We start from the raw sequence: 23,520 nt of genomic DNA, 5'->3' as shown, positions 1-23,520 counted from the left end.
AACAGCCTTGGGTGGGCAATGTCAGGGCCCATGGATTTGTAGGGTCAAGCTCCTGTAACAATTCACATTCACCTCTTCCATCAGTGATGGTCAGTCTGTGTTTGCATCAACCTGGATTTTGTTCCCAAGGCCTGGGGCCCAACAGTGTTGGTAAACACAGAGATGAAGGAATTGTCAAGAACCTCAGCCTTTTCTGCTTTGTTGGTGACTAATTCACCTCTCCCATATGACAGTGGGCCAGTATTTTCCTTCTGTTTCCACTTGCTCTCTATGTACCTAAAGAACCATTTCTCGCAGTTTTTTACATTTCTGGCCAATTTCAGTTTGAGTTGAACTGAGCTTTTGCTTTTCCAGCTGCATCCCTGCGTCCCTCGGAAACAGCCTTGTCATTCCCCATGGGAATTTGCCCACTTTTCCATCTCTGGTACACTCCTCTTTTGATTTTGAGCAGACCCAGAAGCTTGCAGTTAAGGCAGTTGCAAGCATTCTTTAAAACATAAAGGATCCAAACTGCCAGATGAATTCTCAGGGAAATCTAAACTTTCAAAATACCGTATTTGTCAGGAGTCTGTGTCCATCAATATCTTTTGAACGGTGTTCCTACACTGTACTTAAAATGGTAAAAACTTTGCAGAGATATTTTTTTTCCTATTTGTCAAAACATAAATACTGCTGAAGTCCAGATTTGTAAGGAGCCTTTAATATGCAATGCATTAAAGTATTTGATTGCATCTATTTCTAGCCAGGTCTCTTGTCAGGTCAACTCTTGTCCATGCTTTTATTAGTTGCTACAGTGAGTTGACAGTGCCACATTTGTGTCAACATTAATACCCTCTTAGTTCTCGTTGTTTTACTTTTTCTCTGGTAGGCTTTTAAAGTTGTTTAGGGTGTTTGTGCATTTGGTTTTAATCTGCCTGTCCCCTCCCTGCCATTGGTTTGTTATGGTGTTGCACATCTCTTAGTTTTTCATAGAAGCAAATAAGCAGGAGAACATCATACATCATTATGAGTATAGAAAAACTAACCAAATTCACTGCATTTAACAGTAGCTACAACTGACAATGATAAGCATCATCATGATGACATTATTAAAAGATGACAGGCATGGAAATGCATTGACATTTCCAAAAGGACAAGGAAAGAAATGTGGGAATTAAATGTAATAATAATATACATAAAGAAAAAAAAATTTAAATCTGTGAGGTGGGTCTTGTAGTACAAAGGATTTTTTTACTTAGAAATTTTGTGTTGACCCATGATCTTAAAGGAAAAGGCTTTTCCTAAACTGCGTTTCAATACCTTCTTCTTCCCATCCTTCTCTCCTACTGTAATGTTCTGGCCCTCTTCCTTCTCTGTCCATGTGGCTCCTGTTCAGTCTTCTTACTTCTGAGCTTCTCAGTCCCCAGAATTTGAGGTAGCTGGTGCTCAATTAGCTCTCCTGAGCACTGACAGAACAGGACAGGCAGTCTCAGGCAATGCTTCCAGCAAGCATTCTTCTGCTCCAGGCCCTGCAGCCCTGAATGGGGCTGGTGGCAGGGAAGGTTCCCAGTTCTCAAACACACAAAGTACATGGAGGGTCAGGCACTAAACACTAACTCACATCCACTTAGCATGTCCAAGTGACAGTCTGTCAGAGGCTTATAGCTCTGCCAAATCTATTTTTTGTTTTCATGAGAACAGCAGAACGCATCTCTAAACTCAGCGCAACATCCCATGAAATGTCATTTCTTGCTCCAGTTCATGGACAGTTAGAGTTATTCACTGAATTATTTGGACTTTTTTGTTCCCCTCAGTAGGAACAAAACAATGTATAGGGACAAAATAGTGGTATAGAAGTACAATCTGAGAAATAGAAATAAATAGAAATATTTTTCCTATGACATTTGGAAAAAAAAGTTCAGCCTGGCCAGACAGTTGCCACTGAAGATTTCAGTCAGATCAGTTAAAATTTGGCAGAAGTCAGAAGTGACTAAATGCAGAACCTGGTGGTTGAAAGAGTTAGGCCCTTTGACTGTAGGTAGTTTTGCCAGCTCTTTTCATTATGAGCTGGAAGAAGGATGGAATAGTATTTTGATCAGATCTACTGTCTGTTAAACTGGAAGGCTCTTAATAATAAGCTAATCTAAAAGGACTTAAGAGATTTACTTACCTTGGGAAAGTCACAGAGAAAATAATATGAAATCCATATTAGAAAAAGCAGACTGCACAATATAAACAAGAAAAATCATTTTGCTGAGCAGACCTGACAAATTACAGCAGACAGCAATTGTACAGGTGTTTGCAATGTGACACCTCCTTGATTTCAGGCACTTAGCAGAAGCTGTCTGGTTATAAGTCTGCTTGTCCTCATTCCAGACATAGCCCATAAAAAAGCAGAGAATACAGGATGGCTTTTTGGATTTCAGGAGGGATGAATTTTCCTCTTGAAATACCTTTTTCTCTTTGCGGTCTATACAAGTGTTTAGAGAAACTGTGCTTCATTTTAAGTGCCAAAGGGAGCTGGACTAGGTCACTAAATAGATCACTTGAAATTTTGAGCTGCCTAAGAGCACTAATCAGAGGTGTGTAGCTAATCATACACCTTACTTATTTATACACAGGGAGGTCTCAACCTTTCTCCTTTACAATACATGCCCTGTTCAATGGCCCAGTAAATCCACCAGCCTTCAGGTCATCTGTCCTGTTGTGGGCAGTCACCAGATAGGAGAGGCTGATAAGCTTTGCAGAAGCCAACTCCCAGCTCCTGGGGTACTCACTCATGCCCCTTTGAGTGCATGGCTTAGTGCTGAGGCCACCTGTAAGTCATGTAATGTGCTGCAGTGGGTACTCACTCACCAAAGAATAAATGAGAGATTTTTGAACAGTTGTTGCACATTGGCAAAGAACCAAACCTCTTTCCCTGTTCAGGGATGATACAGGTGAAAGCTCATTAACACGTGTGAAAAGCCCACCCACAAAGCCTCTTTGCTGACTAAGCAGCTTCAGTTCACTTAATATGATGCAAATTTGCCACAGCACTACTGTGCCCAGCTGAAGGGCAACTTTGGCAGTGCTCTTACAGTTCAAGCATTTCAAGATGACTTAATGCCTTTTCTGGTGTATATTTATGCCCCATGGTGATTCCTTTCAAATTGAGTCTTCTCTCAGGGCCTTTTCTCGAGACTTTGCCATGTTAACAATTCTGCATCATTTTTGTCTTTGTTTTTCTTACCTGATGCCTGCTTTGTTCTTTTGGTATGAGGAATAGGCATAATTAAGCTATAATGCTATCTTACCTTATAAATCTCCCATAAAAAACCACCAAATACCTTCTCTTCTTCTGGGTGTCTGTTCACTCTGTCTCATCGTCTATTTGGTGCCTGACTGACCATATTTTAATGCTAATTCAACCCTCCCCCTCTAAAATAAGAGCATAGTTCTTCCCAGAAAGTTGTTCTGCAATAATGGTCAGATGTAATTAAAATAATTTTGAAAAGGTTGCATTTTGTTTTAATCATAATGGCTATGGCCACTTGAGAAGTGGTTTAATTTTTCTTACTTCTGAAGCCAATGCAAAGATTGATTTAAACAGAATGAAATCTCAGCTACTTCCTCAGCACCTTTGGAAAGCAACTTGAGCTGTCACTTTCCACATTACATCCAGCTTTTAGTATTTTTAACTTAGATTTCCCTCCTGCTTCAAAATCCGAATTTTTCACCCCAAGCATTCGGGTGTGAGTTGTAAATGCACCAAAAAAAACCCAAACAAAATTTAAAAAAAGTAAAACCACAAAAAACCCAACCAACCAAAAAGCTTTAGCCAGGAAACAAGACCTATAAAGGGCCACATTAATCAAAACCATTATTTTCCAGTGAAGTATTCTGAAACTGAGCTGAACAGATGATTTTTTTCCAACACCAAACACCACACAAAGGCAGTTGGGGTTGTGTGGCCAGTGGGGAGAAGAGATTCCTCTGTGAGTCACAGCAATCTCCATGCAAACAAAACTCTCTTGTTTGCAAAACCTCTCTCCTGGATTCCCTTTGCTTTACATCTCACTACGAACCTGGGGAAAAGCCAATCACCCTTGAATGTAAATAAAAATGAGTGCTGGTTTAGGGAGGGTTCCTTTTATCTCTGCTGGAGTTGTGCATAGAGTATTTCATCCTTTAAGGTGTGTAGCAGAATTTATTCATGGGAATGAGGAAATCACTGAACCTGATACCTTTCGACATAGAAAAAAAAGAGTGCTTCATGGATTTAATATTAAACCAAGGAATGGGCTACTTTGATCGCTGAGTTTGAGCTCTTAACTTGAACTTCAAACATTAGCAAATAGTTCAGGAGCTTAGTCGTAAAAGTAAGGTTTCATCCATTAACAAAATAAAACCGTCATTCTCACTGTGATCTGTATTTCCCTGAATTTCAAAAGGATTTACACCTGGGGCCTGTTTTTAATGTAGCTCTAGTCAAAAGAAGTCCCTTGAAAGTGACTTACTCCTTCCTCTAGTCTATAGGCAATGCTATTTTTAATAAACAGGAGAAGTGTTTAATTTTCTTTTTGAAAAACCACTGTGGTAGTGAATCTGTAAACATCTTGCAGGGTTTATAAAGTTTGTTCTCAGGATGCTTTTTGGGTACTCCAGGTTGAGGGTCTGGTTTCTTTACACCCTGTTATTTCTTTCTTCAAAACTTCAACACTTGACCTACGAAATGTAAAAGTTATGTTTTATTTTACCTTTATCTCCTCCTTTCCCATATCCCTACTTCTCTGTTTGGAAAATGTTTTCTTCACTTGACAAGCCGAGTGCAATTCCTTCAGCTTCAAGAGGGACTAATCTGCATCTGTTTACTGAGGAAAAGAAATGTATTTAACAGAACACAGATGGAACCCACATAACTAAAATGGGTCACCCAGACAATTGTTCCACCTGATCAATGATCCTCCACTCTGGTTGCCTATGTTGTTTGCATCCCTGAAGACAGTGCAATTACATTCTTGAAACAGTTCAGGATTTTAGCCCACATTTATTTATTTTTAAACAAAATTTCTTGGTAAATGTGCACTGAACACTACCTGATACCACTTTAAAACATTTTTCCCCCACTAATTTTCCCTTTATTTTTGAACAAATTTCACCCTCTCTCCAAGTCCACTGAATATATGGCAAGGCATTGGTTGCAGTAAGATAACCACAGTGCTAAACAAAAAAGAAAGTTCATTCTTAACATTATGTTCAACTCTGACAGAAAAATCACCATATAGTCTTTATAGTATTTTGTAAGTTATGACAGAGGGTGGATGATGTGCAAGACCATGCTTTTATTTCTCAAATTAGAGATTAAGCCCAACAGTAGAAATCCATCCAGAGCCAAGATACATTTCATCCCAACAATATAAGGTGCTGATGGTCATCTGGTTGTTGATACAGCAGAGACTTACAGGTCTTGGTGAATCCCAAACTCAGAGGGAGCCAGGAGGTGAGTGCTTCTCACAGCCCCACCAAAATGCTGTCGTTTCAAGCCCTGGGGCTTCCAGAGTCCGACAGAGATCAATCATGGCTTGGTATGTTTATACTGAATTTATTACAGCAGTACCCCAGCAATGTTGTTAGAAAGCCTAACTCATTTTTATTATGGAAAGAATACTCAACTGTGTTTATATTTTCTTTGCATGTTTTCTCATATGTATGAGAATAATGGCACGAACAAGTGGGATAACTATGATTAATTTTACTAGTTCTTTGCTGGAATGAATAAGCTGCAGAATTCCATATTTGTGTAAAAGTCAGTGCAAAGTTTGAAAAACTAAGGCAAACATCAACTGTAAAGGCTTCAAACTTAATCATAGAATATTCTGAGTTGGAAGGGACCCACAAGGATCATCAAAGTCCAGCCCCAAGAATCATGCCATGTGCCTGAGAGCATTGTCCAAATGCTTCTTGAACTCTGTCAGGCTTGGTCCTGTGACCACTGCCCTGGGGAGCCTGTTCCAGTGCCCAACCGTCCTCTGGGTGAAGAACATTTTCCTGATATCCAACCTAAACCTGCCCTGACACAGCTCCGCACCATCCTTAATGTGAGGATAAGTATTATCTGTAACAAAACTACTACCTAGATGTGTCTCATAGTCTTTTTCCATTTTTGAGATATTTAAAGCATTTTGCATAACACTTAAAGCACTGAAATAGCTTGCAGTTGTATTCTTTTGTTTGCCACTCGCAGAAAAAGAAATAAAATCATATCTACTCCTTTCTGTCTTCTGTCTCCTTCTACCCTCCAGTCTTCTAGAAATCTTAAGCAACTCTGAGTCTCACTGCAATCCAATCTCACTGCAATCTCTGAGTCTCACTGCAATCTCCATTCTTTTTGGTTAACTTTACACCTCCATAAGGTTCAGCCTTTGTACAACAGCCCATTTTTGGTGCAACACTGATTCGGCCTTGTTTTTCATCTTATCTCCCTGTATATCCTGACTTCTTTTGGTTGTTCCCAAATCAGACAAAGAAGAGTTGCCTTCAGTAGAAGGAAACATAGTCAATAAGATAGAATGGAAGAGGTAGAATTTCCTTGCAGAGTAGAAGCTTGTCCTAAAAGCCCTAATTTACTTTTTTAATTACTTAAAACAGTTTTAGGTAACTTAATTAAGAACAGAGCTGGGCAAAAAGGATGCACATTGCTATCTTTGACTATTTAGCCAAGTTAAACAAACCAGTAAAACTCAATACTCTAATTTAGTTACTTACTTGATATCTGCTTCACTGAAACTGAAAGTGCCTAGCTCAGGAAAGTGAGCTAATCTGCTTACAATACAATATACAATTAATGAAGAGACAAATTTGCCAGTAAAGATCTGCAGAGGAAGTCAACGGCATGGTCTGGCTTTGGCATCTTCGTCTGTGGTGAGCAGGATACCTTTGGGAGTTTTGAATGCTTTCTTAAATTGTGTAAAGCCACTGGAAAATTTAGGACCATCTGTTCATTCATGGTGTCTTCTAAGGACAGACGTAACAAGCTAAAAGCAGTAATAGGGTTCCTGATGCACATGTTTAAGCCATGCATGTAAGGGTTGAGAAAGCAAAAAGAGGAAGCTTGTGGCTTGGGTATGCAGTTTCATTGCAAGAAACCCGTTTTGGTCAAAGCCCTCTGTTGTAACGTGTGTCCTTCCTGTCCCTGACCCCGCCCCCCTGACCCCTTCTGACTGGATGTGAGTCAGGACCGCCCCCCATCCCTAGAGATAAAATCCCCAGCAAGATCCGGAACAGCCTCTTTGGTTCTGGGCTCATATGGAACCTGCACCCTCCCTTGCCTTCCCTTCCCCCTCCCCAGTCTCCCCATTCCTCCCCTGTTTTCCTCAATAAAAACACCATGCAGACCAGGAACCAAACAGCTGCCTTTCTAAACCTGCAACGCTTCTACAAGAACCGCGTCTGACCAGCCCCACAGCTCGTGGCCATGGAATGACCATCCTGCGTGTTCCGGTTCTGGGGCAGCCCTCCCCCGCAGCAGGGGGGGGCTGCCCTCAGGTTTTGCACTGCTGCAAGTGGTGGAGAATGCGGGCATCGGTAAGAGACTTGCCTAGACACGCCGGGGAGCAGCGGAGCCCGCGGGAGCTGGGGGGCGGCGGGAGCCGGCGGTGCTCGATGAACGGCGGTGCGGCCGCGCCGGGCCGGGCCGGCCCGAAGGGCTGAGCCGGGCCGGCGGCGCGGCCGCGCCAGGCCGGACCAAGCTGGCCGCCAGCCCGCGCCTCCCCGCCAGGCTGCGCGGGGCTGCGGCGGAGGGGCGAACGCACGGCGGGGAGCCGCCGACGCGGCAGGACGCTGCCTGTGCTGCAGACGGAGACCACCCTGGCCGCGTGGCCCGCACATGGGCGCCGCCATCTTGTGAGCCGCCATTTTGTGTCGAGTGCGCCCCTCCCCCGGCGAGACCAACTCTGCATGGCCAAACACCATCTCTGCTGTGCAGCACACGCGTTGGCCGCGAGCTGTGAGACTCTTTAAAGACACAGGCGTGTCCCAAGAAGAGGACCCTGAAGGGACTTGTAGAAAGCCTGTGAAGTCTGTGTTGAGTTGCTGAGGATGAAACAGTGACGAAGAGGACTGCAAGGGACCGGAAAGCGGTGACCAGTCTTGTCAGTTGGCAAAAGTCTATCAAGAGTAAGAGAGACTCTTGTGGTGAGCCGATAGCACCTGCACTGCCTATTCAGGGAAATTTTCCGACCCTGGACCTCTGCTAAAGGTGTAGTTTGCAGCAGAGGAGGAGTGAATGTTTGTATGAATGTGATTTGGAGGCACCCCCCAGGGGAGGGGGTGGGAAACGTGTGAATGGCTAAAGGCACCCCCCAGGGGAGGGGGTGCAAAAGTGTGAATGGTTGAGTCATAGAACACGGCAGGGTGTAGGGCTCTGTTTTAAAACCCAGCTAATTCTTTTTTTAACCTTAGACAGATTAACAAGTGTTGCATTTTGAGAATTGGGCTAGAGAGGGCTTCCGGAAAAGGCCCTCTCCACCCAATCCTCAAAAAAGAAAGGTATTTTCTTTAGTTAAAACCCTTTTTCGAGTTACAGTATGTTTTGTTTACCCCTATTAATACCTTTCCTCCTTCCCATGTCCCTTCTTCCCTCCCATTCTGATAAGGAGGTAACTAGCAAGGCTGCATCCCGTCAAAAAAGACGCTGAGTTGCTACCGATACTCTCAGGCGCCTTGCCAGTCCCCCCCTTGTACCATCACCCTTAAAAAATCACTCCTCACCCCCTTTTTTTCTACCCTCTTCTTCCCCAAATAGCCCCTCTACCATGCTCTCTAAAAATTTGCTTTTCCAAAAATCCCTGTGTCTTTCCAGCTGTGTGTAAGCTCTGCCCCTCTCCCTGCATGTCAAAGCTGGGGGGGGCACTGCAGACAGCACAGCCCCGTCGTGCAGCAGAGCAGCAAGATATACCTGACCTCAGCCAAGCAGCTTCAACTCCAGCCCTACTGAAGAAATTTCTACCAGCTCCAAAAGACTCTGAACTAGAAAATTTTTTTTTCCTTTTGTATAAGAGAAAAAGTGGATTTGTTGTAACGTGTGTCCTTCCTGTCCCTGACCCCGCCCCCCTGACCCCTTCTGACTGGATGTGAGTCAGGACCGCCCCCCATCCCTAGAGATAAAATCCCCAGCAAGATCCGGAACAGCCTCTTTGGTTCTGGGCTCATATGGAACCTGCACCCTCCCTTGCCTTCCCTTCCCCCTCCCCAGTCTCCCCATTCCTCCCCTGTTTTCCTCAATAAAAACACCATGCAGACCAGGAACCAAACAGCTGCCTTTCTAAACCTGCAACGCTTCTACAAGAACCGCGTCTCACCAGCCCCACAGCTCGTGGCCATGGAATGACCATCCTGCGTGTTCCGGTTCTGGGGCAGCCCTCCCCCGCAGCAGGGGGGGCTGCCCTCAGGTTTTGCACTGCTGCAGCCCTCCTCTGTCTGTACATATTGTGTTAGATCACCAATGGGTAAGGAAAACACTACTCTGGCTATAGAATGTGGAAGCGTTACGCATCCTCACTAGTATGCCCAGAACATAGGCAGCCCTCTGCCTTTCCCCTCCCTAACTCATGATTCATCTGGGTGCCTCTAGAGGAAGGTAGATAATCCATGCAGAGGGACTCTCCAACAGTTCCTGCAGCAAGGATAGAGCACAGCACCCAGATCTTTGTGGTTCAGTTTAGGCAGAAGGCATCTGGTGCTAGGGTGCCTGAACTGCAGCCGAGCTATAGGTGCTATATGCGTGCCTGCCGCAGTATTAGATCTCTCTCCAATGGAGATGGGCCACAGACAGTTGCTGTTTGGCAGCTAGAATGTGACCTTCCTATTTTGTGGAATAGGAGAGCTTAGCATTGCACATATGGAACATTATTCCTGGGGCCTCAGGGTGAGAGTACAACTTGGGGCACCCTGGATGTACTAGTGGAGAGGTAACCTCCCAGACAAGCTGAGAAGATATCTACAGGTTTATGTAGTCCTGAAAAATTGGTGTGTAGAACCATGGCCTGGGAATAATTTTGGGTCCTTGGCACCAAAATTTGGATTTAGGCACACTGAATCTTACAGTGTATTTCTAATACTTGAGAACAATATTTTTTGTTTGATTATTTTTCTGTGCTCTCAGGTGCACTGTTCCAGCATCCAGGTTTCTTGTTGGTCTGTTTGAATGCTGTGCTTACAGGCAGTTTGAGGGCTGATTTTATTTTGAGGGGTTCCCTAGGTGGTCATCAGTCAAGACTTTTAGAGAAGAAAAGGCTACAGACCAATTGAGAGTAAACTAATGCAGTTGTTACAATGTCCAGTGATGCTAACTTCTTCTGAAAGAGAGTGAGGACAAAATATGAGAAAATTCATTAAATCAGTTGAAGTGTTACAAAATTAAGTCAGTTAAATGATGCAGAAACTTTGCATATACTGTTATCTCATTTCTCTGTGCCAACTTTTTTTTTTCCAAAATGCCAAATCCTCTCCTCCTTAATCGTCTTCAAGGCTCCCTTTGACACTGCAAGAGGACAGTTGTTTACAGTCACACGCTGAGTCCATAGCAGGGCTTGGAACAGTAATTTGGCATCCTACCAACTAGGCTACAGCCAAAAGCTACGAGTTCATGCTATTTCTTTATACTACTGGTTTTGTTTTATTATACATATTCTTTGTCACAAAGCTGTATAAAATGTTGAACACTGATTCTTTTGCTGAGAAAATATTTTTTTAATATATTTTTCTAAGAAAAATCCATTTTTGTATGACTGCACTAGATAATAGCCCAGGCTTTTCAGAGCAACATTTTCAATAATCAAACACTATACGTAAATTAGAGGACTTTATTTAGAAGGAAAATGTGTCTTTACTTAAAGAAATGCTTTTAATCAAAGACACCACTTTCCTCCATATTACAGAGTGATTATTTGAGTATTAGATTTGAATCTGATTTGCACAATTAAAAATTGTAAAAAAAAAGTCTTCCTTTGGATCTGGAGAGGAAATGTAAATATGCCTGTATGCAATGAGAAGTATGTGATGGTACTCAGTTTCCATGGCTATGAAGACTGAAATGTTGAGGCAACAGGAAATTGTTTAGCAAGCTTCCAAATTCTCTTCACTAAAGCTAAAGCTTCCTCAGAATAAGTTTATAGATTTCCATCATTAAATAAGTTGAATATGTGTTTTCTTTTACCTGTGATAGTGCAACTACATGAAAGATGTGATTTTGGAAAACGGGGACAGTTTGGTGTGTACTATTATTTGTTAAATAGTGAGCACTGTCTGGTAGTTTTTTTTTATTTTTAAAATAAAGCCTGCTAAGACTGCATTTGCTATCAAACTGTTTTGTACAATGTAATTAAAAGCTTAATATTTTGGCAACATGAGAGAGAAAACTGAATGTAACAAATGTTCACAAATGTAACAAATGCATTAAAAGACATACATATCCCCCATCAAGACAAGGTCATTTTTATTGGCATTACTTTCCTTGGGCTCCAATAAAAAGCCAGCACAGACTTACTGCCATTTGAAGAAACAATTTCGAAGAGGGAAATCTAGCCAGCACAATAGGTGATATGCACAAAGAAAAGCACAGTTTATAAGAGCTAGTCATTTGGATGTGAGAGGTAGCTCATGTCCTCTTCTCTCATCATTCAGTTCCATGTTTGAGCATGTTAATCAAAAAGGGTGGAAGTTCAGAGCAGGGACATGTGAATTCAAGTGGGAGTATTTACACAATAACTGCTTTTAAAATTTTTTAAATTAATATTTTATTAAAATATTGTGTCGTTAGAAAATTGGACTGTATATCTGACTTTTGTATTAGCTATCTATGCAAAAAGAATTTGGAAGAAAAAACAAAACCCTGAAATCACTACTGGTAAGTCCTTTTTTCAGACTAGTGCACTGTCTCAGTGCTAGGCGGTGAAGATAAACTATGTCTCTGATACTGTTTTTATTGCAGGTTTGGATTACAGATTTCTTTTCAATAACCTGTCAAAATTAACAGGCTCCTTACTGTTCACAGTTTATCAGGATGCCCCAGAGCTACTTCAGCAATGAAGAAAGCAAAGCTGTCTGGAGAACAAATGCTAACAATAAAGCAGCGGGCCAGTAATGGTAAATTTTTAATCATTACCTTCTTAAATACTAATTCTCTGTAAAGTTACTGATACTTTGTTGCCTTTTTTCCTACATGTATAAATCCACTCTGTATAAATTGTGAATTCACTGACAATAGAAGTAAAAACCAGGTTTTATGCTGTGAAAACCTGAGCCAGGAGTAGAGCAGTCAGACTGAGTTATGTCTATATTAATCTAAAACTCTAAAATATTTCAAAGTAGAATATACCATTAGAATTTTCTGGTTCACATTTCATTAATCAAAGGTGGGTAGTTGGTCTTATATTGTGGCAGTATTCAGAAGAGAAAAAGGGTTTATTTCCAGAATGTCAATTCCTCCCGAGTTCCCTTGAATTCATTTGGACCTGTGGCTCTATAACCTCTGGCAGATGGAGATGGCTTTGTGCCATTTCAGCTCCAGTAATCTGCAATTCTTGCTGGGAACCTTGAGTTGCAGGGAAGATGACGAAAGTACCTTGGATGAAAGTCATGATAGTACCCTGGTAGCTGAAGTGCAGTGAAAGCAAGATGTAGGTGCTTCAGTTCAAGTAAGTGATGTAAAAGACTTGTCTGGGAGGTGCCCTGGTCTTGAGTTTTCTTGGAAAACTTTGCAGTCAGTCTGTCACACTGCATGTCTTCTTAACTGTTGGTGTTAACTGTGTTTAGAGCCACAGAGCATTTGAATGCAGTGCAGGAGACACCTCAGCCCACATGGCCAGCCCAGCTGGAGAAAGCAGTGGCTGTCTTTTTTCAATGGCTTGTAACCAGGGAGTGAAAGATCTGGATGTTATTTTCTCTACTGGGTAGAATTGAAAACCTGGGTAGAATTGAAAACTGTATCTGTCATGCCCAGGAAGAATGCCTTAAGGAGTAATATGAGGTTATTTTGGCTACTTGGACACATGGCTTGCCTGAGCAACCCAGTGGCCTTCTATGATGGGGTGATTACATCAGTGGACAAGGGAAGGGCTACAGATTTCACTTACCTGGACTTCTGTAAAGCCATTGCCATAGTCTCCCATGACACCCATCTCTCTAAATTGGAGAGAGATGGATTTGATGAGTGGAATGTTGGGTGAATAAGGAATTGGTTGTATTGTCACATCCAGAGGGTAGTAGTCAATGGCTCAGTGTCCCAATGGACATGGGTGACAAGTGGTGTCCCTCAGGAGTCCGTATTAGAATCAGTGTAATTAATGTCTTCATTGATGACATGGATGAAGGGATTGAGTGCACCCTCAGCAGACTTGCAGATGACACCAAGCTGAGTGGTGCAGCTGACACACCTGAGGGATGGGATGCCATCCAGAGGGACCTGGACAAGCTCAAGAAGTGTCCCATGGGAAGCTCATGAGGTTTAACAAGACTAAGTGCAAGGAGCTGCACCTGAGTCAGAGCAGCCCCCAGTATCAGTCCAGGCTGGGGGATGAACAGATCCAGAGCAGTTCTGCTGATAAGAACTTGGGGCTGCTGTGGGTGAGAGGCTGGACATGACCCAGCCATGTGCCCTGGCAGTCCAGAGAGCCAAATGTGTCCTGGGCTGCATCCAAAGCAGTGTGGGCAACAGGGGAGAGAGGGGATTCTGCCCCTCTGCTCTGCTCTGCCCTGGTGACATCCCACCTGCAGTGCTGCATCAGCTCTGGGGTCCCAGCACAGGAAGGACATGGAACTGTTAGAGCCAGTCCAGAGGAGGCCACCAAGATGATCAGAGGGATGCAGCACCTCTGCTATGGGGAAAGGCTGAGAGAATTTGGATTGCTCAGCCTGGAAAAGAGGTTTCAGGATGACCTATTTGCAGCCTTCCAGTACCCAAAGGGATCATACAACAAAGATGGAGAGGGACATTTTACAAGGGCACATAGTGGCAGGACAAGGGGAAGTGGCTTCAAACTGCAAGAGAGTAGGTTTAGATTAGATATTAGGAAAATATTCTTTACTGTGAGAGTGGTGAGGCACTGGAACAGGCTGCCCAGAGAAGCTGTAGATGTCTCATCCCTGGAAGTGTTTCAGGCCAGGCTGGATGGGGCTCTGAGCAACCTGGTCAAGTGGAAAGTGTCCCTGCCTGTGGCAGAGGGGTTGGAAGCTGGATGATCTTTAAGGTCCCTTCCAACCCAAGCCACTCTCTGATTCTATGTCGTCCCTCCTATCAAGTCAGGCACTGTGGGGAAAGGTGTGCAAGATTCACACCAGAAGAAGAAGGAGAGTGGGAACACCAGTTTCTCTGGCTTCAGCTGCTCAGACTTTGACTTGAGAAAAAACAGATCTATCTGTCTGTCTATCTATCTATCTATCTGTCTCTTTTCCCAGAATTATTTTATTTTTCGTGATACTAATTACAAGGATAAATAAATTAAACCCTTACAGTTTATTCCTGTCTGAATTCTTAGAAATGCAGATACCTTTAAAATTTTATTGGTTTTAATATTTGTGCCACAAAATGTGAGAAATCACTTCAATTTTGCAAATTATTGTATATATCATTATTTAATAGCACCCTTCTGAACTTTGAACCATTCTGAGCCTTCATCAACCATTAGAAACAACTGCAGAATCACAATATATCCCAGTACATCAAAAAAATTTAACTTTATTGAGAAAAAAAATTGAATTAGTTACAGATTCTGTTGATCATGCTGGGGTATGAATATATTAGCATGTTAAGATTTTTTACTTAAGATAAGTAAGTGGACACACTCTTTATATAAATTACATATGACAGTGAAGCGAAATTTGTTGCTGCAGGTGCATTTCTCATAAAGTTAAATGAGTGTATATAAGGTTAAAGGTCTTTTTGATCCTCTAGGCATTTTCAACACTTTCACTGGAGAACTGCTGCAATTTAAAAAGGAAAAGTAGTGTAAAATGCTTCTTTTTAACTTCAGAATAGAAGTTTGAAGAATATTTCCTTTTCCTTTTTTGCTTGAAATAAATTGATTTTCAAATATGGAAATAATTCACTGAATTGTGATTTAAACCTTAATTATTTTAACACCCCTTTTATATTTATGTCACACAGGTATAGAAAATGATGAAGAAATTAAACAGTTAGATGAAGAAATAAAAGAACTAAATGAATCCAACTCCCAGATGGAAGCTGATATGATTAAACTCAGAACTCAGGTAACAGTTTTATGAAGCCCTAAATTCAAGCTGCTTTTTCTACATGACTGATTAAAAGAAATGTGGGAGATAATTGTTCCCTTTTATGTTTCTTATATAGTAAGATATCTATTCATAATTTGCTATTTATAAAATCAGAAAACAGTGTTCATTATGCAATTTCCACATCAGTTACCAACAGTAAAAAACCCCAAAAGAACTCAGCAAAATACATTCTTTAAAATAATGGGAAAACATGACCTGTCATGGTCAGCTTGGTATTTCCCATTGATAAGGCTGTGCCTTTCTAATGGCAGTTAAAACATTGTCTGACAGACATGGTCATTAACATAACTTACAAGGTAAAGGAGCCCAGATGAGCAACATGGCTTTTGCCAGGTCTTACAGAGGAAATTTAGATAGAGAAGTGACTACCTGTTACACTTCACTTCATCATGTGATAACCTAAGTGCAGCCCTTGGCAGCAGTAGTGGTTCCAGAGATGCAGCTTAATTCCTTTTTCACTCCACATAAATTTGCTGCAGGAAAAAAAATCCCAGAAAACCTAACATTAGACTATTATCTAAAATCCTATTGTTCAACAGTCCTAAAATTGGATGGAAAAAGCAAAAGAAAATCAATTGAATTATTTCCCTAGAATTTTCCAGTGTCCAATATAGCTTCCGGTGCTTCTACCTTCCCATGATTTGAGCAAAGACACCAACAGTGAAATTTATCACAGTCACCATTTGTGAGACTTTAGTCCCATGATCATAGTCACCCAAATGATCTCAATGGAAACAGAGCAAACCATTCCTTGTTACTTCTTTGTCTGCTGCTTGAGGATATGGGCACCATGTCCATTCTCCTCCTCCTCTTGTATGCTCATAAATACAAGGCAGGATCTACTTCTTCAACTTGGTTTTCATTTAACTTCTAAACCTTAGCCAAACTGATACTGAAACCTTACTTATACTGTATGCCTGCATTCAGAGTTTTGTTGTCATTATTCAGCCTTTGTAGGATTTGTTTCATGGTTTACACAGCTTCCTGATGTGACCAAATATAACTGCAGGCTAACGAGGACAAAATCTGCAAGAACATAAAGTAAGAAGAATAATCAATGGCAGGAAAATTACATGTATTTACTCTGGAGAAATTTGGTCATTAGTTTTGAATCTGGCAGCTTCCAATTGCATTGTTTTCTTTTGCTTCATATGTTGTAGATGCTATTCACATGCAGACTGATTTAGCTGAGTTTTTAAAAAATGTGAAGCAGTTTTGCTGTTATGTATATGTTAGGTAAATGCTCCAGTTGTCAATAATTTACTGCAGTTTTAATTTTATATTTGGCCAGATGAATTGAAAAATAAAATAAAGCCATGATAACACTATTACAGGCATAAACATGTACTGAGTTTCAAAATTTATCTAGGAATTTCACATCAAGCTTTGATCTGAAATGAGTACAGAAACCATACTTTAGTGGTCTCAGTTCCAGCTTTCATACTTCAGACTAGTGCTGTTGCATATTCTTAGAAATCAGATTAGATACTATGTGGGACCACTGCATGTTCTTGGTAAAAGAAAGCTCAGCTGGTGATTATACCATCAAGTTAAAAGGATGTTTTTCACACTTCAGTGCAGCAGATTTAGAAAAAGGGTAGAATGACTGGCAGTGATACGTGCTGTCATTAAAATATTTAAAGGGATTTTAAAAAGGAGAGCTACAAGAAACTGTAAAAACATTATTTTGTCCACCAGTTGTCTTTACTTCCTAAGATCTTCCTAAGCCAATCCTGACAGGTGCTTGTCTAACTTGTTCTTTACTTCCTACATTAGAAATTCCACAATCTCTGGGTAATCTGGTCTAATAGTTACCTCTTCTTACCCAATTAGCTTCTAAGGCCTTGCAGAGAATCCCAACTGAGTTAAACTTCACAAGAAAATTCAAAGGCCTTAGTTTTGCATTCATACACTCTCCTGAAGATAAACAGTTTACATTTCCAACACATAGAGAGTTACATCATAGTCATCATCAAACTATTAAGAGGATCAAAGTCAACTGTCCCCTTTATTTGCAAAAGTAAAAATACATTGGACATAACAAAATGTTTGCTGATAAACCTTTAGAAAATCATTGTGCAACTCAGATTTCAGTGAGAGTTGACAGATGGGGAATATGCAATGGGAAAATAGTGGAAGTTATGTGAGCACCAGAAGTAGCAACAGTCTTGTTTGATACAGATTTGCAGCCCGTATGATTGTAAGTACCCGTGAAAGTTTTTCCTATGACAGGAACAGGAAATTCTTCCATGTAGAATTTTTATATTTAATAACGTGAAAAGTCCAGCCTTTTTCTTACTTGGAGCATATGTAAGACTCTCCTTTACTGAGCTGCCTTTTTGCTTAACACTTTGCTGAAAGTATTTTTGATCCAAGATCTTCTAGTAAATTTGCTCAAATTTAATATGCAAATTTGAAAGGAGCAGAAACACTTAAAGGGGACAGGGGAGGAAAAGAATCTGCAAATAATTGTGTGTCTCATACAAGCAACAGATTATCCCATTTTCAGAAGACACACAAGTAAACATTTCTTAGTTTTAGGGTAAAATGTGGAGAGGGAAATTTCAGCCTTTAAGCAAACAAATACAATAATTAAACATGCCAGTTTTCTTAAGACACTTACAGATGAATACTAAGTGAAGTGGTGAGATATGCTGATCAGGTGCCACTGTATTTGCAGATACTCAGCATCTCATGAAAAAAGAAAAAAAAATCTATTCAAGTTGCAGTCCTCAGCTAGATAGAAAATTTGTAGAATGTCAGCTCCTGCTGAAGTTAGTGTGAGGTGGCTGCAGTATGCCATACTGAACTGAGCCTTCATTGGCATCAGACTCCTCATTCTGGTCTGTAATATAAAAAAGAGTTTTTAGGGTAGGGTTTGGAGCTTAACTTGACTCCAACAAGCTGCCTATGAAAGATGTTTTGCATTTGCATACAGCATTTCCCTCCAATACAATCAAGCTGAAAGGAAAATAAGAGAAGAGGATTTGTCTAGGTTCAAAGTAGAAGAAAGTGTTTTTCCTACAATTATATTTTGTGGAAATAGCTCAGAATCAATTAATTGCAACAAAACCAAGTCCCTACAATACTGGCAACTTGGATTAACTGCAATATTCACCTGTAGTCAAATCAAGAGATACTAGGAGATTGTTTATGTAGACATTTCACTTTTCAAAGTTACTTCTCTCAACTGATGGGCTATATTTCCACAAGCAGACTGCAACTTTAGGACCAAAATAAAACTTGAGACCTCTAACTACCTGACCATGCCACCAATTTCCAAAATTTACTTACCCTTGGTGAAGTTCATACGCACTGGAGAACCTATTCCTCTTCTCCTGCAACTACTGCGCAAACCTCTGACCTTCTCATCAGCATTTTAATTGTATCAATTCTTCCCATAGTTCACTCTCTAGGCCAGCGTAGAAATGGATAAAGCTCATTTTGAGAATTCAAAGCCTTGTGTTCTTTGGCATTTTTTCCACTTCACTGGCTACTCTTTTCACCCTCTTGTCAATGTATATTTTAACCTACACACACAGAGCACACTGTACACTCTGTAATAGATGTTAACAGTTATCACCCCATGTGGAAAGTAAGGACAGGGCTACAGAGTAAAGTGCAGACAGATGTGAGTGAGCTCTGCATGTGCTCTTGATGAGCTGGATGTAAGCCAGCACTCATCTGAAATCCTTATAGCTCCATTAGCACAATGCTCTGCAACAACTCAGGGAAGCTGCCTCTCAGAAATGCTTTTAGCTCAAGCAGGGCACCATGCAAGGTCAGAGCTAATGTGTCTGGTCACCTGGAAACACAGGCAAAGCACAGTCTCAGTTGTCTTCACCTGTAATTGCAGCAATACCACAGGGCTATGTGCAAGTATTCTTCAGTTTCTTCAGTTTTACAAGTTTTTGTATGAATTGGAAAACTTTTTGAATTTTTACATACATTGCAATAACATGCAGTTGTTCAGCTTTCAAAAGCAGCCCTTTGAATTTGCACAGAATCAAATGATACTTACAAAGAGCTAAACACTGGCAGCAAGGAGATCTGCATGCTTAATTAACAAGATATATGTGTAGCTGAAAATATAAGAAAAGCATGATTTACTGCAAAATGTCCCTAAGATTGGCTTCTAGGAGTTTAACCGCATGGGTGAACTTGCAGAACTAAGGTCCTTCTTAATGCCTTTCAACTGTACAAGAAAAGCTCTGAAGGAGTGGAATCAAATCCAAGTTCATTCACTCACTATTACCAGTATTGAAAAGACAAGCTGTTAAAGTTATACAACATACAGTGGGAATAAGAAAGCCTTAGCGGCGATAAGAATTGCAGACTCAAGCAAAACCTTTCTAAGCATGAATGAATAGACCTTTTCTCCTTTCCCCTGGTATTTCTGTTCTCTCTCCCTTCAAAGAATGCATGCTTTGTACCAGCTTGCCTTATATTACATTGTACACAAATTTGTCCATTTTAGATTACCACAATGGAGAGCAACCTGAAGACGATAGAAGAGGAGAACAAAGTAATTGAACAGCAAAATGAGTCTCTTCTTCATGAATTGGCCAATTTAAGCCAGTCTTTAATTCATAGTCTAGCTAATATCCAGCTGCCACATATGGTAAGTGATTGAGAGCACAAGTTAAGGAATTTGGCGATCTTCAGTTCACCTCATACAATAGATACCTTTTTTATGTTTATGTTTCATCAACCAGTTGGATATTTGTGGTAACAGCACTGAAACCATAGAGATACATTTAACTGCTAACAGACATGGAGGGCCTGTTCCAGTGTATCCTGTAAAATTAAGTAAGAGCTAAATAGGCATTTTAAATATCATAAAAATGGTGGCAATATGCCTTGCTAATATGTTATGCTTAAATGAATATACGATTAAGAAAATAAAAGTTGTATATGAACTACTATTTAATATCTCGTAGGAACCAATCAATGAACAAAATTTTGATGCTTACGTGACCACTTTGACGGACATGTATACAAATCAAGATCGTTATCAGAGTCCAGAAAATAAAGCCCTACTGGAAAATATAAAGCAGGCTGTGAGAGGAATTCAGGTCTGAACAGCTGCTATAGTGATGAAAATCTTGCTTAAAAAAAGGATGCCTCTTGTTTTTTGCTGCTGTAATTTACCAGAAAGTGTTATATATTTATTTCTGTTTGAAACAGTGTTATGCTTACAAGACTTCATAATGATTTTATGTCTTGCTTTAAAGATAGTAACTGCAGAATAGTTTTTTGAATACATTCACATTTTGTACGTTTTCATATAAGCTGACATAGTGTGATATGCCATGTAATGTTTATAGCTGCTAATGTATGCACATTTTTGGGGTATATATATTTCTGAAGAGGTAAGCTGATCAAAATAAATAGAGTGTAAATTCTTTTTAATGCTTTAGTGATTAAATGTTTTAGTATTTTGAACTGAAATGGACAAAAAAAAAAAACAGCTTTGAATGACAATGTTGCGGTCTGCAGCCACTTTTTAAACACTATCATTTTGCCTCATGTTGGAGGATTTTATGGGATTTAAGAAATACATTTTGTGTGCATATTGTTTCATAGCAAGAATTGGTTGCAAAAATGCTTTATTTTTGAACAATGCTTGAAAATATTATGTGACTTTTGTTTTTGAAGGATGGTGTGTGGTGGGGGCAATAAAATGAGGTTTTTTGAATTCCAAGAAAATGGCATGGATTAGATGTAAGTTACAAAATGGGTAATTTATTGTAAGACAACATCAAGCCATGGAAACTTGACAGAAGATTCAAAGCAGCTTAAACAGCACTTTTTAATTAACTTCTAAGCATTACATGGTATGAATATGGGAACTTCCATTATGAAAAGAACTATATCAGAGGTGGACAACGTGAAGATTTCAGCTTTTGTTTTCAAATAAACTTTGGAGCCAACATTCTCTTATTTCTACCGGACTGCTAGTGCCCCTCTGAACTATCTGTTATAGCAATGTAGTTCATCTTTCAGAAATTCTGTGGTTTCAATTCAAGATGGAGGACAATATTTAAAAGTTAATATTGCCTTTTCACATCTTTAGTTTTGGGATAAATACAAATGATCTGTGTCTAATAGAGTTACTGAACTGCATTCATTGCTGTCTGTAGTAGGAATGCAGTTCAGTAAAGATTTTTCCTTTTGCTTTGCCAAACATTCAATCCCATTTTTAACATTTTAATATTTATGTTTTGCTTTTTGTTGGAGAACAATCATTACTGCAGCATTCACATATGCTTTGTATTTGTTCTACTATTACCTATTGCAAAAATGAATGCAATCAAATTTTTAATGTAATTAAATATACTTCAGCACTTTTTTTGCTTTAAACAGGATCATTTTAAGGTAAAACTTATTTGTACCTTCAAGATTTGATTGTTTTCTTCAAAATGACTGCACTATATGTATGCATAAGACCACTTTTTATTACTACATTTTTCTTTTTTAAGTAGTAAATTTGGTGATGTGTTGTGTTTTACAGATGTTGAATTTATTTAAATTTGATAGCATATCTTTTCCTTCCATGTCTTGATGTTATGCAGAAAGTACAAAAGTACTTTAAAATTTTGTTATGAAAAAGATGGGTTTTGTAAAAAATAAAATATTTTTAGCAGAACAGGACTTACAGGGTCATTGTCCCCACAATGTGCCAGTTGACTATTTGCACTTACCTTGCCCTATATATCCATACGGAGGTGTGCAATTTCTTGTGTCATTAGCCTTGTGACACTAAACCTGAACAAATTATAGTGGAAGCCATTATGGCCAATCCAGTAATATTGCTAAGGGAGACTACAGGGATCTCACAACAAATATTCTGATACAATACTCAACCTCGGTATATATATATATGTATAAATATATGTATATCCCAGCGGCACTTTATACTATTCACTGTACAAAAGCTTACAGTTTTCCACGAGGACTTTAATAACTAGCTGGGAAAAGATTATGTAATTACTTTGGGGCTCTGCAGTATCTTATCTGTACAGTGCCCTTTTTCTGTTGTGCTATTAGTTGTAGCTGCCATGCTCAGAATTGCCTTTTTGAGAGCTGAAGCAAGGTGCTTGTTGTTCACCTTCTGCCATATATATTGTACTTTTGCCCTAGCCTCCTTTTAGGGCTTTCATTGTTCATAATGGCATATGCATTTTTCCACTGCATTGTGTCTGCAGCTTCTTTGCCAATATAGTAATGCTTTCAGTAGAGTAATAGATAGTATCAGTTTTGGATTCTTATTGTTATCACCTATGTACAATGGAAAGGGATTTTAAGCACAAATCTGCTGCTCATCTAATGTTGGTACATAATATCAAATCAAAAGTTATCTGTGACTATTATATAGGGATCACAAAAGTGTCACATATTAGAATGCTGACCTTTCATATGAAATTATTGTGAGTCATCAGAGTTTATTTATTATAACTTATTGTTCATATTCATTTCTGAGTTAATTTAAGTAATCATTTATTAAGACAGAATTTTGTATAAACTATTTATTGTGCTCTCTGTGGAACTGAAGTTTGATTTATTTTTGTACTACACGGCATGGATTTGTTGACATTTTAATTTTGCTATAAATGTGTGGAATCACAAGTTGCTGTGATACTTCATTTTTAAATTGTGAACTTTGTACAAATTTTGTCATGCTGGATGTTAACACATCTTACTCTAAATAAATAAAAAAATGTGTTGCCACATTTGTAGCACAGTGGTTCTATGATCACTTTCAGCATTTTCACTTTATTTCATATATGACATAACAACAAAGAAATCATCAGAGACCTTTTTTAACAAGAAGCCTTGGCTGTTGATTCCTCAAATTCTGCCCACAGGATGTACAGCTGCCTCTTCAAATGATGCATATCCCGCTCTCCATAAATGCGTAAGCACAAGAAATTTATTCTAACATTTCAGAACTTCCTAGAAAGAAATTGAGTAGTGTTTTCTTGGCCCATATAGCGTGACTTAAGTATTGTGTGCAATATATTTAAATACACTGATAATCAGGTTCCTAGACTCAGAAATGAGGAATAAGCCAGTGGAAAATGAACCTCAGTTGGAAAGCTTTTCCCTTTCTTCTGATCTGCACTAAGGCCTCAAGCTGCTTTTAGAACCAGTCAGCTGAAGAGTTGAATGACAACAGTCAGCTAACACTTCTGGTCATCACTGCCTGAGACCATCAATACATCTGTCACATGCAATATTCTGCAC

At 39.8% G+C, this 23,520-nt stretch overlaps 1 protein-coding gene across 17 annotated transcripts in view; it reads left to right on the top strand.

The window, feature by feature from the left end:
- MYT1L (myelin transcription factor 1 like) overlaps window positions 1–23,020 on the top strand; it is a 311,356-nt gene extending 288,336 nt beyond the window's left edge. For 12 of the 17 annotated variants that reach the window (XM_085056760.1, XM_085056762.1, XM_085056764.1 and 9 more), the window contains 4 exons: window positions 12,014–12,105; window positions 15,125–15,234; window positions 19,751–19,894; window positions 20,214–23,020. In XM_085056760.1, coding sequence (XP_084912886.1) covers window positions 12,014–12,105; window positions 15,125–15,234; window positions 19,751–19,894; window positions 20,214–20,354 — 487 coding nt within the window. In that variant the 3' untranslated portion in view covers window positions 20,355–23,020. The remainder of the gene's footprint in view (window positions 1–12,013; window positions 12,106–15,124; window positions 15,235–19,750; window positions 19,895–20,213) is intronic. The other 5 variants (XM_085056772.1, XM_085056770.1, XM_085056771.1 and 2 more) reach the window with 1 other exon arrangement.
- Window positions 23,021–23,520: the final 500 nt, after the last annotated feature.

Source organism: Lichenostomus cassidix, chromosome 3 (genome assembly GCF_008360975.1).
Source record: "Lichenostomus cassidix isolate B80296 chromosome 3, HeHo_3.0, whole genome shotgun sequence".
In the NCBI taxonomy this organism is placed as follows: domain Eukaryota; kingdom Metazoa; phylum Chordata; class Aves; order Passeriformes; family Meliphagidae; genus Lichenostomus; species Lichenostomus cassidix.
This window is presented reverse-complemented; position numbering and strand designations above follow the sequence as displayed.